Source organism: Piliocolobus tephrosceles, chromosome 6, assembly GCF_002776525.5.
Source record: "Piliocolobus tephrosceles isolate RC106 chromosome 6, ASM277652v3, whole genome shotgun sequence".
NCBI classification, from domain to species: domain Eukaryota; kingdom Metazoa; phylum Chordata; class Mammalia; order Primates; family Cercopithecidae; genus Piliocolobus; species Piliocolobus tephrosceles.
This window is the reverse complement of record NC_045439.1, coordinates 42,693,479-42,709,992: the sequence shown is the minus strand read 5'-3', so window position 1 is coordinate 42,709,992 and position 16,514 is coordinate 42,693,479. Positions and strand designations below refer to the sequence as shown.

Below are 16,514 nucleotides of genomic sequence, written 5' to 3'. Positions count from 1 at the left end.
GTGTACTCCTGAACTCCTGTAGAAAGAGTACAATGGTAGGTTTCTCTTGACTGTTTCCTATCATATCCTGCATAGTAAGGCTTGCGGGATCACACTGAAATACATTTTAATAAAAGCAGTTCTCTGAAGGAGTAGAACAATGCAGTTCAGGTTCACGGCTCCCTGGAGGCTGGACAGGATCCAAAGACAACATCCAGGAATGGGTGGACTCTGTTTCAGGCATTCCTCCATGAATATTGTTTCTTGTAATCCAGTGTTTGTTAATGTGCGGCGGAGAACTTTGGGTTAGATTCTTTGGCAGGAATCTGAAAGTCTGAATGTTGGCCCAGACAAAATCATTACCCTCATTTAACAGATGAAGAAACAGGACCTTGGAGAGGCTGATGATTGCTCAAGGCCGAGTGGTCCGTGGAGAAACTGAGACTACAGCCGAGTTCTCCTGACTCTAAGTCTCTTGCTTTTTCAGCCATTTCCTCCCACTTCTCTAACTTACATAGAATTCTGTTGAAATTTAAAGAGTTAATAATGACTATTTTAAACATTGATAATGGATTCCCTACTTAGATGTTTAACTAAGTAAACGATACAGCTGAAGTCTGTCCTCCCAGTCCTTTGCCCTCCACTCTGTGAAGTAGTAGGTATCCTGCCTTAGCATGTTTTTGTTCTTTTACTGTATATGTGTGCATGTGTGTGTTTAAAATGTCCATAAATGGCCTGGCGCGGTGGCTTATACCTGTAATTCCAGCACTTTGGGAGGCCAAGGCAGGCGGATCACCTGTGGTCAGGAGTTTGAGACCAGCCTGGCCAACATGGTGAAACGTCGTCTCTACCAAAAAATACAAAACTTAGCCAGGATTGGTGGCGCACACCTGTAATTTCAGCTACTTGGAAGGCTGTGGCAGGAGAATTACTTGAACCCGGGAGGTGGAGATTGCAGTGAGCTGAGCTCGTGCCACTGTACTCCAGCCTGGGTAACAGAGTGAGACCCTATCTCTAAACAAACAAATAAATAAATATATAAATAAATTTACATAAAGGACATATGACTTTATAGTATATCTGTCCTTTGTGCTGGCTTGTTTCCCCACCTTTGTAGTTCTGGTATCTATCCATGCTGATATTGGCCGTTCATTCGTTTTAGCTGTGAATAGTCTTCACTTCCACATGAGTCAGCGACAGTTTATCTGTTTCTCTGCTGATAGTATTAGATTATTTCCACTTTTTTCCTTACAAACACTTCTACCCTGATTATTCCTGAATGTGTCTCCTTGTGTATACGTGCACTTTTTGTTTTTTTTTTGTTGTTGTTGAGATGGAGTCTCGCTCTGTCGCCCAGGCTGGAGTGCGGTGGCCGGATCTCAGCTCACTGCAAGCTCTGCCTCCTGGGTTTACGCCATTCTCCTGCCTCAGCCTCCTGAGTAGCTGGGACTACAGGCGCCCACCACCTCGCCCGGCTAGTTTTTTGTATTTTTTTTTTTTTAGTAGAGATGGGGTTTCACCGTGTTCGCCAGGATGGTCTCGATCTCTTGACCTTGTGATCTGCCCGTCTCGGCCTCCCAAAGTGCTAGGATTACAGGCTTGAGCCACTGTGCCCGGCCACGTGCACTTTTACAGGATTTTTTAGTTGGCAGAAATGAGCATCAGGCAGATGTGAGAATGTTTTTGCTGAGCCCTCCTGGGCCCACCTTGGACCCAGCATGCCATTTGGGTTCATTTGCAGCCGGTGCCACTCTGGCCTCAGTGGCCCTTCAGCTGCCCTCACAATCCTTGTATGCTTCTGTGGTTGGTGAGTTTGTGTTCTCAGCTGTGGCCTGTTCCAAGCACCGTTTATTCCTCAAGGACCCCACACCACCCATGCTTCCCCTACTCCTGCTCCCAAGAGATGAAACTCGGCTCTTATTTTCCTGAGAAAAATGAAGTCAGATGATGAGAGCTCTCTTCATTCTTCTCTGCTTCAAAATTTCTCAGCATTCCTACCCAGAGGAACAGCGAGCATGTTTTGCAAACCACAAATTCTTCATGGAATGCATGGAGGAATACATTTTTTGAAAAAGTTTCTGAGATCCCAAATTGGAACTTTGTCTTATCATGAGCTGCTTTATCTTCAAAGCCACTCCTTCAAATCTCTCTGACCACAGCCGCCAACTCTCCTAGTGTATTTCCTAAGGTATGCAAACCGTAATTGTTCTTCAGCCTCACTGAGACAGCAGTCTGTACACTGTCTCATTTCATGGGTTCACTCCTGCCTGTAGTCACATCCCTCCTTCCCATGTAATCTTCCCCACAGCGTGCACCCCAAACCTCCCTCTCAGAGCCCTTTCTTTTCCTGCCTCAATCTGCTGCATCACTATCATCCTGGGAATGTCCCTTTATTTCTCCTGTATTCAATGCCCAGTCCCCGTTTTTCTCATTTTTAGTTTAGTGTTCTATTTTGTTGGCATACTTTCGTTCATCTTGCTTTACCTTATTTTTTTGGTATAGCTTTATTTTCTTTTTGAGACAGAGTTTCGCCGTTGCCCAGGCTGCAGTGCTGTGTTGCCATCTCGGCCCACTGCAATCTCTACCTCCCTGGCTCAAGCAATTCACCTGCCTCAGCAACCTGAGTAGCTGGGATTACAGGCGCACGCTGCCCACAGCTGGTTAATGTTTGTATTTTTTGTAGAGACGGGGTTTTGCTGGTTGCCCAGGCTGGTCTCGAACTCCTGGCCTCAAGCGATTTGCCCACCTTGGCCTCCCAGGGTGCTGAGATTACAGGCATGAATCACTGCACCTGGCCCCCACCAGTAGCTTTCTAAGAACAAGTGCTTAGGACATACATATTTTTGGAGCTTTGTGTGTCAGGAAATTACTTTTTTCTACCCTAACACTTGATTGATACTTTAGCTGGATATAAATTATAGGTTGAAAAGTTTTCTTTTAAAACTTTGTTCAAAATACACATAACATAAAGTTTATCATCCTAATCATTTTTAAGTGGTATTAATTCCTGCTGATGGATTCACATTGTTGTGTAAGCATCACCACCCTCCATCTCCAGAACTCTTCATTTTGTGAAACTGAAACTGTTTATTCATTAAACAATTAAAAGTTAATTAAAATAGTTAACTCTCCATTCCCCTGGCAGCACCATTCTACTCTCTGTCTTTAAATTTTGACGACTGTAGGTACCTTATATAAGTGGAATCAGACAGCATTTGTGGAGAATTTTCTGAATCTGTGTTGATTTCACATTTGTAAATGTCAGGTTTTTTAGCTTTGGAAGTTTTCATCCTTCAGCTGTTGTTGAGATGGAGTCTTGCTCCGTGTGTGTAAAGTGGAGTGCAGTGTCATGATCTTGGCTGACTACAACCTCTGCCTCCTGGGTTCAAGCAATTCTTCTGTCTTAACCTCCCGAGTATGTGGGACTATAGGTGCCTGCCACCACACCCAGCTAATTTTTGTATTTTTAGTAGAGACAGGGTTTCACCTTCTTGGTCAGGCTAGTCTTGAACTCCTGACCTCAGGTGATCCACCTACCTTGGCCTCCCAAAATGTTGGGATTACAGGCATGAGCCACTGTCCCCGGGCCTGTTTGTTAGTTTTTTTGAGACAGGGTCTTGCTATGTTATCTGGGCTGGAGTGCAGTTGCGTAATCATGGCTTATTGCAGCCTTGACCTCCTGGGCGCAGGTGATCCTCCTGCCTTAGCCTCCCAAGTAGCTGGGACTACAGGCACACATCACCGTGCCTAGCTAATTTTTGTATTTTTTGTAAAGATGGGGTTTTACCATGTTGCCTAGGCTGGTCTAGAACACCTGGTCTCAAGTGATCCTCCTGTCTTGACCTCCCAAAGTGCTGGGATTACAGGCGTGAGCCACTGTGCCTTACTAAGTTTTTTCACTCTTTGTTTTAGTATTGTGACTAGCTTTTAATTTTTACTGCTGATTAAGAAACAGGATAATCCCTATAAATGTATTTCACAGATTATAATAAATACAGTTTATATACTGTGTAGTATATTTCTTGTAGTAAGTATTTAATAAATGTTAATTGTTGTCATTTTTAGTTTCATGAGTGTTTTCCTTGAATTCCAACAACCACCTTATAAGAGAAATATTATTCCCATTCCACAGCAGTGGATACTGAAGTTCAGAGCATCAGGGACTGGGTCAAGGCCATCAGAAGGCTCTTTTAGGGAAGTGGCTACATTTCCTCAGGATGTTCTGATCACGGGTTAAGTGGGTGGTTTCTTGCCACAGTTGGTATTGGTTGGTGACACTGCTTTGTTGTGCGATTGGAAGCCCAGTGGCATCATGATTTGAGAATTGCTGCATTTTTGTTTTCCAAAAGTGTAGTACATAGATAGGTGTATTAGTTCGTTTTCACGCTGCTGATAAAGACATACTTGAGACTGGGAAGAAAAAGAGATTTAATGGACTTACACACTTCCACATGGCTGGGGAGTCCTCACCATCATGATGAAAGGCAAGGAAGAGCAAGTCACGACTTACATGGATGGCGGCAGGCAAAAAGAGAGCTTGTGCAGGAAAACTCCCACTAATAGTAACCATCAGATCTCATGAGACTCATTCACTATCATGAGAACAACGCAGGAAAGACCTGCCCCCATAATTCAATCACCTCCCACCAGGTTCCTCCCATGACACGTGGGAATTGTGGGAGTTACAATTTAAGATGAGATTTGGGTGAGGACACAGCCAAACCATGTCTTAGGATTGATTGTTCTGGCATTTGTGTGGTGTCATTAGAAGAATAAAGTGCCCGGGAGGAGGGAATAGAGTGGACTTTACAAATCACCTGACCTGGGAATATGCACCAGGTCAATTTACTTCTAGTCAAATGATGACCACAGGATAAATAATAAGGGGGAAAAGTTAATGGGAAAAAGATGAACAGATTTATTGCAGTGTTTCACCAACTTTCTGCTGTGAGCTTGTAAGCGGACTGTCAATTGCTAGGAACAGCTCTACAATTTAACTGATAAAGGAGAAGATCCTTCCAAATTCCTAGGTGAACTATAAGTAACATAGTACAGCTGAAGAATGGAAAAAGAACAGGAGAGACACCCCAGGGAAAATGCTGACTTTAAAATCACTCTGTTAAAGAAATACGTGAATGCTACATCTGCTATGATACACCTTCTGGTCAACCTTTAAAGACAGGACAGATGCTTCTTCCTCACCATTGGCAAAGTGGTTTTTCAGTTAGACTTTCAGTTAGACTGGCAGGGCTTGTTAACAAACTGTCTACTAATGAGAAAATGGAAAGCCATTGAGCTACCAAAAAGACTTTGGGAGTATTTTTTAGAAATTTCTGACACACTCAGAGAATTTTAAAAATATTTCATTTTTGTCAAGAGAGTATTTTTCTCCGTGTGAAGACATAGAAGTACAGGTTCTATTGCATATGGAATGAAGAACTGAACCTGAACTAATAATACCTTATTCTCATTTTGCTGTCATTTCATTAAAATAAAAGCCAAATTGTCATTCTTATTTCAGTAGAAATAAGCATCCGTCATTTAAAAATTTTAAAATGCAGATAAAAAGAAAATAAACACCACCCATAATCCCTTTCATTTGAGATGCTTTCTATTAAAATTTCATCTTTTAGTTCAAAAAACCAGAGTAAATGCCAAGATTTCTTTAAAAAAGGGAAACTCACTAGTGTTTTGAGGTTTTAGTCGACACCACAGGATTATTGCATAAGCAAACCACAGTCATTTCAAAATAGTTTATATCAGCCAGCTGCAATTGCTGACACCTGTAATCCCAGCACTTTGGGGGGCTGAGGCAGGAGGATGGCTTCAGGTCAGGAGTTTGAGAACAGCATGGGGAATATAGTGAGACCCTGCCGCTACAGAAAATTTAAAAATTAGCCGACTGTGGTAGCGTGTGCCTGTAGTTCTAGCTACTTGGGAGGATGAGGTGGGAGGACGGCTTAAGCCCGGGAAAGTTGAGGTTTCAGTGAGCCATGATAGCACCACTGTACTCCAGCCTGGGTGACAGAATGAAAACTTGTCTTCAGTAACAATAAACAAAACAAAAGCAAAACCCCCAAATAGCTTGTGCCATTGGTAAAAGCTTGTATATTAATTTACATATATTTTAAAAACAATTCCACATTATTCCACTTCATTTTAGAAGCTTTAATGCCACTACATTCTTCACCTAACCTTTCGTTATGTTTCTGAAGATTTTATTAACTTTTAAGAGTAGTTTCATTTAAGGTCAGGCATGGTGGCTCATGCCTGTAATCCCAGCACTTTGGGTGGCTGAGGCAGGCTGATTATCTGAGGTCAGGAGTTCAAGACCTGCCTGGCCAAAATGGCAAAACTCCATCTCTACTAAAAATACAAAAATTAGCTGTGTGTGGTGGTGCGCGCCTGTAATCCCAGCTACTAGGGAGGCTGAGGCACGAGAATCGCTGGAACCCGGGAGGCAGAGGTTGCAGTGAGCCGAGTTTGCACCACTGCACTTCAGCCTGGGTGACAGAACAAGACTCCATCTCAAAAAAAAAAAAAAAGAAGAAGAATAGTTTAATTTATTTTAATACTAAATCCTAGCTTAGTAACATAATTTTAGTAACTTTTATTTGAAAAGAAAAAGTAAGGCCGGAAGGAGTACCCAGGAAAGCTCTTCTGGGCTGGAATTTACCTGGGCACAGCCACTGTGTTCTCTTCAAGGGAGTCAAAACACAGTGATAGATTTCAGTTGCTAGAGACCGGGGAGACTGCATCTAGCCCTTTAGCCAAACCCTCACTCCTCTTTGTTTCCTTGATTTATTTTTATTTTTATTTTTTATTTTGGAGACAAGGTCTTGCTCTGTCACCCAGGCTGGAGTGCAGCGGTCTGAACACAACTCACTGCAGCCTTGATCTGGCCTCGAGTGAGGTGGGAACCCCAGCCTCTGGAGTAGCTATGACTACAGGTGTGTGCCACCATGCCCAGCTAATTTTTTTGATTTTTTTGTTGAGACCAAGGCTGGTTTCGAAGTCCTGGTCTCAAGCAGTCCTCCTGCCTCTGGCTTCCTAAGTGCTGGGATTACAGATATGAGCCACTGCACCTGGCCTTTCACTCTTTCTTCTGCCTCTTTTCAAAGCCTTTCTAGCTTCTGAATTCAAATCCTGAGAAGTCCCTTGAAGCTTTTCTTTTCTACTGTGTTCCAGTTTCTCGTGAGTCCTATTTGATAGGTAAATTCCTCCCTAGAAATGTCAGCAGTTTCTCAACAAAAACAATTGTGTTGGAAATGTCATCAGTAAGTCTCTTCAATTGTATCCTCATGGCCTCTGTAGCATGTTTTGACAAATAATTGTACTACGACAGTATTTGGATCAATAATCTAACACTTCCAATTGATTCAGTCTTCAAAGTTTGGTTTTGCTTTTGATAGACATTTCTAGAAGCTCTAAGAAATTGTCCAGGGGGTAAAAAAAATTATGAATATATCTTTTGCCTTGTTTGCTAATAAATTTTCATGATTAAAAACAGAAACTTCTTAGACATCCAGCTATTTTAAGGTCTAGACTGGTTTTTGGGGGGTACTGTGTTATCTGATTTTTTTTCTGACACCTTTATTATTTATTTATTTTTATTTATTTAGTTTTTAGAGGTAGTCTCTCTATGTTGCCCAGGGATGCCTTGAACTTCTGGGTTTGAACAATCCTCCCACCTCAGACTCCTGGGTAGCTAGGACTATAGGCATGGTCTTTTCCTACATCTTTAATATACAATGCAGTGAATTCCACATGCCAGTTGAGGACAGGAATACTTCTTGATTCTCCAGTTACCAAATTGTCTTTATTGTTCTATTTTTATTTTTAATATAAATACAACAAATGTTTCTTTCTCCTATATCTGATACCTTATATTTGATTAATATTCAATTAAATGGCCATTCTTTTTTCTTTTTTAATTTCGAGACATTCTATATATTTTTTAAAATTTCAACTTCTGTTTTAGATACAGAGGGCACATGTGCAGGTTTGTAACACAGGTGTATTGTAACCAGGTGGTGAGCATAGGACCCAATAGGTAGTTTTCCAATCCATGCCCCCCTCCTTCCCTTCACCCCTCTAGAAGTCTGTAGTGTCTTTTGTTCCCATGTTTATGTCTATGTGTTCTCAATGTTTAGCTCCCACTTTTAAGTGAAAACATATATTATTTGGCTTTCTGTTCCTGTGTTTATTCGCTTAGGATTATGGCCTCCAGCTCCATCCATGTTGCTGCAAAAGCTATGATTTTAATCTTTTTAATGACTTTTAGTATTCCATTGTTGTGCATGCACTACATTTTCTTTATTGAATCCACTGTTGATGGGAACCTAGGCTGATTCCATGTCTTTGTTATTGTGAGTCACGTGGCAATAAACTTACGAGTGCATGTGTCTTTTTGGTAGAAAGATCTATTTTCCTTTGAGTATATATGTAGTAATAGGATTGCTGAGTTGAATGTTAGCTCTGTTTTATGTTCTTTGAGACATCTGCAAACTGCTTTCCACAGTGGCTGAACTAATTTACTTTCCCACTGACAGTTTATAAGCATTCTCTTTTCTCTGCAACCTCACCAGCATCTGTTGTTTTTTGACTTTTAGTAGTAGCCATTCTGACTGGTGTGAGATGGTATATCTTGGTGGTTTTTGATTTGCATTTCTCTGATAATTAGTGATGATAAGCATTTTTTCATGTTAGTTGGCCTCTTGTAAGTCTTCTTTTGAGAAGTGTCTATTCATGTCTTTTGCCCATTTTTTAATGGGGTTGACTTGCTTGTTGATTTCTTTAAGATCCTTATAGATTCTGAATATTAGGCTTTTGTCAGTACATAGTTTGCAAATGTTTTCTTCCGTTCTGTAGGTTGTTTACTTTGTTGATAGTTTATTTGCTGTGCAGAAACTCTTTAATTAGGTCTCATTTGTCAATTTTTGTTTTTTGTTGCTTTTGCTTTTGGAGACTTAGCCAAAAATTCTTTGTCAATGCTTATGATGAGAAGGGTATTTCCTAGATTTTCTTCCAGGATTTTTATAGTTTGAGGTCTTACATTTAAATCTTTAATCTATGTTGAGTTAATTTTTGTTTATGGTGAAAGATAAGGAAGGGTTCAGTTTTGTTCTTCAGCATATGGCTAGACAGTTATCCCAGCACTATTTATTGAATAGGGACTCATTTCCCCATTGCTTACTTTTGTCAGTCTTGTTACTATCAGATGGTTGGAAATGTGCAGCTTTATTTCCGAGTTTTCTATTTTGTTCCATTGGTCTTTGTGTCTGTTTTTGTATCAGTACCATACTGTTTTGGTTACTGTAGCCATAGAGTATATTTTGAAATTGGGTAGTGTGATGTCTCTGGCTTTGTTCTTTTTGCTTAGGATTGCTTTGACTATTTGGGCTCTTTTTTGGTTTTATATGAATTTTAGAGTTGTTTTTTCTAATTCTGTGAAGAATGTTCATAGTTTGATAGGAATGGCATTGAATTTGTAAATTGCTTTGGTAGTATGCTCATTTCAGTGATACTGATGCTTCTACTCCATGGGCATGGAAAGTTTTTCCCTTTATTTGTGTCATTTCTGATTTCTTTCAGCACTGTTTTATAACTCTCCTTGAGATCTTTCACCTCCTTGGTTAGCTGTGTTCCTAGATATTTCATTTTCTTTGTGGCTATTGTAAATGGGATTATGTTCTTGACTCTTAGCCTGGATGTTAACTGGTGTATAGAAATGTTACTGATTTTTGTACGTTGATTTCATATCCTGAAACCCTGCTAAAATCACGTATCAGTTCTAGTAGCCTTTTGACAGAGTCTTTAGGGCTTTCTAGGTATAGAATCATATCATCAGCAAAAAGAGATAGTTTGACCTCTTTTTTTCCTATTTGAATGCCTTTTATTTCTTTCTCTTGCCTGATTGCTCTGGCTAGGGCTCCCAGTGCTATGTTGAATAGGAGTGGTGAGAGTGGTCATCCTTGTCTTGTTCTGAGTCTCAAGGAGAATTGTTCCAGCTTTTGCCCATTGAGTATCATGTTGGCTGTGGGTTTTTTCATAGATGGCTCGTATTATTTTGAGGTATGTTCCTTCAATGCCTCGTCTGCTGAGGATTTTTTTTAATCATAAAGGGAAATGTTGGATTATATAAAAAGCTTTTCTGTGTCTATTGAGATGACATAGGGTTTTTGCTTTTAATTCTGTTTATGTGGTGAATCACATTTATTGATTTGCATATGTTAGAACCAACCTTGCATCCCAGGAATAAAGCCTACTTGATCGTGATGAATTAACTTTTTTATGTGCTGCTGGATTCAGTTTGCTAGTATTTTGTTGAGAATTTTTGCATCTATGTTCATCAGGGATATTGGCCTGAAGTTTTCTTTTTTAGTTGTGTCTTTGCCAAATTTTGGTATTAGGCTGATGCTGGCTTCATAGTATGAGTTAGGGAGGAGTCCCTCCTCCTTGATTTTTTGGAATAGTTTCAGTAGGATTTGTACCAATTCTTCTTTACACTTCTGGTAGAATTCAGCTGTGAATCCATCTGGTCCAGAGCTTTTTTTGGTTGGTAGGTTTTTAAAAAAATTATTATTGATTCAACTTCAGAGTTTGATATTGGTCTACTCAAGATTTCAATCTCTTCCCAATTCAATCTTGGGAAATTGTGTTTCCAGGAATTTGTCCATTTCCTCTAGATTTTCTAAGTTGTGTGCATAGAATTGTTTGTAGTATTCACTGAGAATCTTTTGTATTTCTGAGGGATCAACTGTAATATCATCTTTGTCATTTCTGATTATACTGATTTGGATCTTCTCAGAGATATTCTTACCAAATTCAAGGTACTGTCCAAATAATGCTAATGCTAATAGGACTATTTGGTATGAAATGCTATTTTGTAAAAAGTACACTCTTGTCTTAGGTTGTTTGAGTTGCTATAACAAAATACCATAAAATGGGTAGTTTGTAAATGACAGAAATCTAATCCAAGATCAAGTCCGGAAGGTTCAATGTTTGATGAGGACCTGTGTCCTCATAGATGGCTATTCTCTCAGTCTATCCTCACATGGTAGAAGAGGTAAGGGGTCTCTCTTGGGCCTCTTTTATTTATTTTTATTTTATTTTATTTCATTTTATTTTTTGAGACAGAGTCTTACTCTGTCAATCAGGCTGGAGTGCAGTGGTGTGATCTCGGCTCACTGCAAACTCTGCCTCCCTGGTTCAAGCGATTCTCCTGCCTCAGCCTCCTGAGTAGCTGGGATTATAGGCGCGCGTCACGACGCCCAGCTAATTTTTCTATTTTTAGTAGAGACGGGGTTTCATCATGTTGGTCAGGCTGGTCTCGAACTCCTGACCTCATGATCCGCCCACCTCGGCCTCCCAAAGTGCTGGGATTACAGGCATGAGCCACTGTGCCCGGGCTGGGCCTCTTTGTATAAGGGCACTAATCCCCTTAATGAGGATCACCTCCAAAAGGCCCTACCTTCTAATACCGTGATATTGGGGATTAGATTTCAACATATGAACTTTGGGGGATGTGAGAATTCGGTCCACTGCAACTCCTGACAGTCGCATCCATCTCCAGCTTCAAGTGACGGGGCATGCCATCTCCTTTGCTCTCAGAGTACCTTCTGTACTTGTTTATTAGAGGATTTTGCTTCATATTGTGTTCATTTATCATTCTCAGAGGATTGAATCTCTTGAGAGCAGCATCCAGCCTATATGATTATTTGTTGTGCAAATGAATGAAAACAAAAATAAATGACATACGGCAAACTTGCTCACCTTAGGAGGCACCATTGTGTGCTGGTTTAGAGCATGAACTCTGCAGCCCAAACCACCTGGATTCAAGTCTTGGCTCCATCATTTATTACCTGTGTGTCCTTAGACAATTGCGGTGCATCTAAGCTTTGTCTTTTCAAATGTGGAGATAACTATAGTTCCTAACTCTTACTGTTTTTATAAAGATTAAATGAGGTTGTATATACAAAGTGCTTAAAACAGTGCCTGTATACAGTAAGTACTGTATAAATGGTTTCTACTATTTCTATTATCCTTTTTTTTTTTTTTTTTTTTAAATAGTGATGACATGGAATAGTGTGTGCCCTTAGAAAATTCATTCTAGAATTCAATTCTTAGGGTACCAAAATGAAGAAGTGCTTTGTCTCCACTTTGGGTTCAGGAACCCCAGAGTATGGGAAGGGGTGGTGGAGGTCCTCAGTACATTACAAAGCTGAGGATGTTTGTATCTTTATCACTCATCAGGCTGCCAAGGCTCATGGTGAACTAATAAACAGCCTTTCCTTTTGGTTAGAATCTCTCAATTCCACATAGCAACTCTTTTACCTCAGGCTGGTTGTGATTCATCTTAATTCAGAGGATAAAGAAATTAATCATTAACTAGTCAAGTTGATTTGGTAGCTGAAATCTTTAACAACAGTGATCCATGCAAGAGATAAAAAAGGGATGTGGATGATAAACAGAGAGGGCAGGCAGGATTGAAAGATTTTTGAACTAGGAGGGACTGTTTAATGATTTTTATTCTTTGTATTTTTTGAAGTGTTCTGTTTAATATTTAATATGATGGATTGTATCTAGCTGTTGGCCTCATATTTATCTTTTAGTTCCCTCCCACCCCAGCATTTTATTATGTAAAATTTCTAGTATACAGCAAAGTTAAAGGGATTTAAAAGTGAATACCTATATGGTCAACACATAGATTCTAACATTAATATTTTGCAATGCTTGCTTGATCACAAAGCTGTAGTTATCCATCCCTATGTATACCCCCAATCTACTTTATATTTTTATACGCTTGGTTAGGTTTGTTTTATTATTTAATCATCCATATGGGACAAGTCAGTGTTTTATACTCATCCTACAGAAACTAATAGTGGTAAATAAATACATGAAGCAATGCATTTAAAGAGGTATGGAGTAAAAACTGCTCTCACTGGAGGAGTTCTTTAAGAATCAAGGTGGGGCGAGGGGAAGAAATGTGTAGGTGGAAAAATAAGCCCTTGGGAAAATAATTCAATATATTAGAACTCATTAAAATATTCTTTTTGATATATTAGATTTTTAGTTTCACTTTTCAAGCTATGCAGGCTCAGCTCTTATTGTTTCCAGTAAATGGCAACATAACTGGGGTAGAAAAGGAACTAAGTTAAAAAAAAAAGTTTTAAAGAAAATCCTTGGAGTTGAAGGCTAACAATCACGTAACACTAACGCCTAAGATATCAGTTTGTGTCAACTTTCCTTCCTCTAGACAAGTTATTACATCGAATTGCCTGGCTTTCCTTTCCACCACTGGTATAGAATCCACAATGCTAGTTCTTCTGGAGTTCTGAAAGCAGCTCCAAATGGCATGAATAGGTCATAGGGCAAAATCTTGATTGTGAGTCAAAAAGAAGGCGTAGTTACTTTGTTCTTCATGAACCACGGAAACACACACTAGACAGCCATACTTGTTTTGGAGGACAGTTTTTGGTTGCTGCTATTTTCTGGCAATGCATGTTTACTAGAAACAGAGCTGCAAAGTTATTAATGAACATTTATCCATTTCACTTTCAGTTCACTTCTTCAGTTGAGATGGACATGATATAATCTCCATTGACTCAAAGAATGGCATCTAGTCCTGAGCTTCCCACTGAAGATGAACAGATTTCCTGGGGCATCGACGATCTCCATATTTCATTGCAAGGTAATTAAGATTGGGTGGGGGTAACACCTACAGAAACTGTGGAAACCTTATTTTTATCTAGTTGCGAATCATACTGATTTCTGTCTCTCTTATGGAGATAAATATATCTGTATTTTTCCAACTGTAGAAACCTTTTAGTATATTTAAATGTCTTTATTTCTGTCTTAGCTCTCTGGGAAAGTAAGGAATACCTGGAAGGAGTTTGCTATCTCCAGTTTCTTACTGAGTGTATGTATTTTATTTGCAGTGAAAATTAAATAGTAAACTGTAGTTTGCTTGGCATTGTTTGTACTTACTTCGTATCTTTTTGTGTAGCTTCTTTTAAATGCACATCCTTGCCGGGCACAGTGGCTCATGCCTGTAATCCCAGCACTTTGGGAAGCCAAGGCAGGTGGATCAGCCAAGGTCTAGCCTGACCAACATGGGGAAACTCTAGCCTGAGACTAGCCTGACCAACATGGGGAAACTCTGTCTCTACTAAAAATACAAAATTAGCCAGGTGTTGTGGCACATGCCTGTAATCCCAGCTACTTGGGAGACTAAAGCAGGAGAATTAGTTGAACCTGGGAGGCGGAGGTTGCAGTGAGCTGAGATTGCACCATTGCGCTCCAGTCTGGGCAACAAGAGCGAAACTCCGTCTCAAATGAATGAATGAATGAATGCACATCCTTATTTTGTCCTGATAGGAAGAGAGGTAATATTATAAATGAGTGACCTTTCAATCATGTGAATCATGTGTGCATGTATATAAGGGCTGTCATTTTTAAAAAAGTGCTTCTTGTGGAGTTTGGCAATATTTGTGTTGTACTTTGAAAATTCACTAGCCACTAGACCTTCTACCTTTGTTGATGAAGCAAATTTTGGAGTTGAGTAAAGTTAGCTAATATAAAAGAAATAAGGCTATAGCAGGTCTTTGAAAATATTTATGCAACTATGTATTTTAAAGTAATTTTAAGATTATGGGCAGTATTATGCAGCATTTTTAGAATGTTACTTAAAGTCATAGATTCTAAGTCATTTATGGTAAAGATGCCAAAATTACTTTTTTCCTGATATTTTCCTTTAAATTAAAGATCTGTTTTGGTGCCATATTGAGTGATTTGGCAAAAAAAAAAAAAAAATCTGTTTTGAATGATTTGCTTCTATATTTTGAGCTGAGATGGAAATCAATAGCTGTTAGAATAGACAGTATCTGTATGTATCAGCCTTTTCAAAGTAATTATTGTATAATTTATATAGAGTAAGAAACATTTAAATTGTTGAGAGGTTATACTTGAGGTAAGAATTTTTAAAATTTTCAGTAAGGACTTAAAAAATAGTGTCTGAATATTCAGATGTGGTTGGAATCAAGCTTTCATTTAGCTGGAAAAAAATTCTTGTTTTTCTGTGATGTTTTGGTTGCATGTGATGTTTTGGCTGCAATAAAATAGGTAAATCAAATTTCTAATGTAGGCTCTGCCAATCACTAGTTCTTTGAACTTGGAGGAGAGACTTCATCTTTTGAGTCTCAGTTTCCTCATTTGTAAAATGTGAATGAGAGTTCCCACACTGCAGCTGCATTTTGAAGATGAACAGTAAGGGAGACAAATAGCACAGTGCCTCACACAGACTAGGGACTCAATATGTACGCATACTTTCTTTTTCTATATTTATGGCCAAAATCTTAGTCTCAAAGTTATTTCTTGTCCAAGAGCACATGGCTGGAGTAGAAACTTCATGATATATAGGAAAAAATTGTAAACCAGACGTCTGTTTTTTTTCCTGCTTTTTCATTTGTTTGTTTTGTTTTAACATTTCTGTTCAGTGGCTCCCTATCACGTGTGGGATGAAGTCCAGACTTCTTGGCATGGTTCAGGCTTTTGCTGGTCCAGTGCTTGCCTTTCTCTCTGCTCTTATCTCCCACCATGCCCCGTAAGCACTCTGTGCTCCAGCCCCACGGTTCCTTAAGGGGCCATACTCTCCCTGGTCCGCCAGCCTGTGTGCTTTCATTCAGATTGTTTCCCTTGTAGCTCCCCCGGCCCCTCCTCCAGCAGCAGAAATCATCCTCCCACCCATCCTTCATACATCCTTTATCCCTCCCCAGGTCAATTAGAATCAGTTTCCTCTGTGAGCCCCGTTCTCTCTTAGGCTGAGATAATGTGCTCCCTCCTCTGTTCTCCCGTAGTATCTCTTTGAGCACTTGTAGTATTATAATTATTATACATATCAAGTAATATTTTCTTCCCCACAACAGAGTGGACATTTTGACTTTTATGTAGCATGCTATAACTTATGTAGCACTTTTGCATACATTATCTCATTTGATCCTCACAACCACATTATGAAGTAGATTTAAGAAAAATCTTTGACAATTGAGAAAGAAGCTGGGCTCAGAAAGAATGAATTACTTGCCCAGAGTCCCACAGCTAGTGAGCAGCGAAGCTGGGTTTTGACTAGGACAGTTTTCTTTGTATTGTTCCATACCCTCTTTGATACACTTCAAAGAACAGTTTGAAAGAGTGAGTTTCCTTAACAACTTTCCCTGGAAAATTCATTAAATCTTAGCCTTACCCTGTTCAACTCATAGCAAGTTTTCACATCCAGAATATGGATGGGCATCTTTAAGTAACATTAGTGATCTCAGGCTCATAAGTAGCTCAAAATAATTAGCAAATTACTGAGAAATGAGTGGTTTCTTATAGCATGTTTTCAATTATAGTAGTTATACAATCTGCTTTCCAATTGGAGAGTAGTATGGACTGTTTTGCAATGTAAATGTGATATACATGCACTGGTCAGTCTGAATGATTTCCTTTCATGATGTATTTAGAGGAATTGTGGAGCTGGACACATTGCTGTCTAG

At 39.5% G+C, this 16,514-nt stretch overlaps 1 protein-coding gene across 2 annotated transcripts in view; it reads left to right on the top strand.

The window, feature by feature from the left end:
- SYNE2 (spectrin repeat containing nuclear envelope protein 2) overlaps nt 1–16,514 on the top strand; it is a 380,145-nt gene that overhangs the window by 44,260 nt on the left and 319,371 nt on the right. For both annotated transcript variants that reach the window (XM_023232104.2, XM_023232093.3), the window contains exon 2: nt 13,543–13,672. In XM_023232104.2, coding sequence (XP_023087872.2) covers nt 13,594–13,672 — 79 coding nt within the window. In that variant the 5' untranslated portion in view covers nt 13,543–13,593. The remainder of the gene's footprint in view (nt 1–13,542; nt 13,673–16,514) is intronic.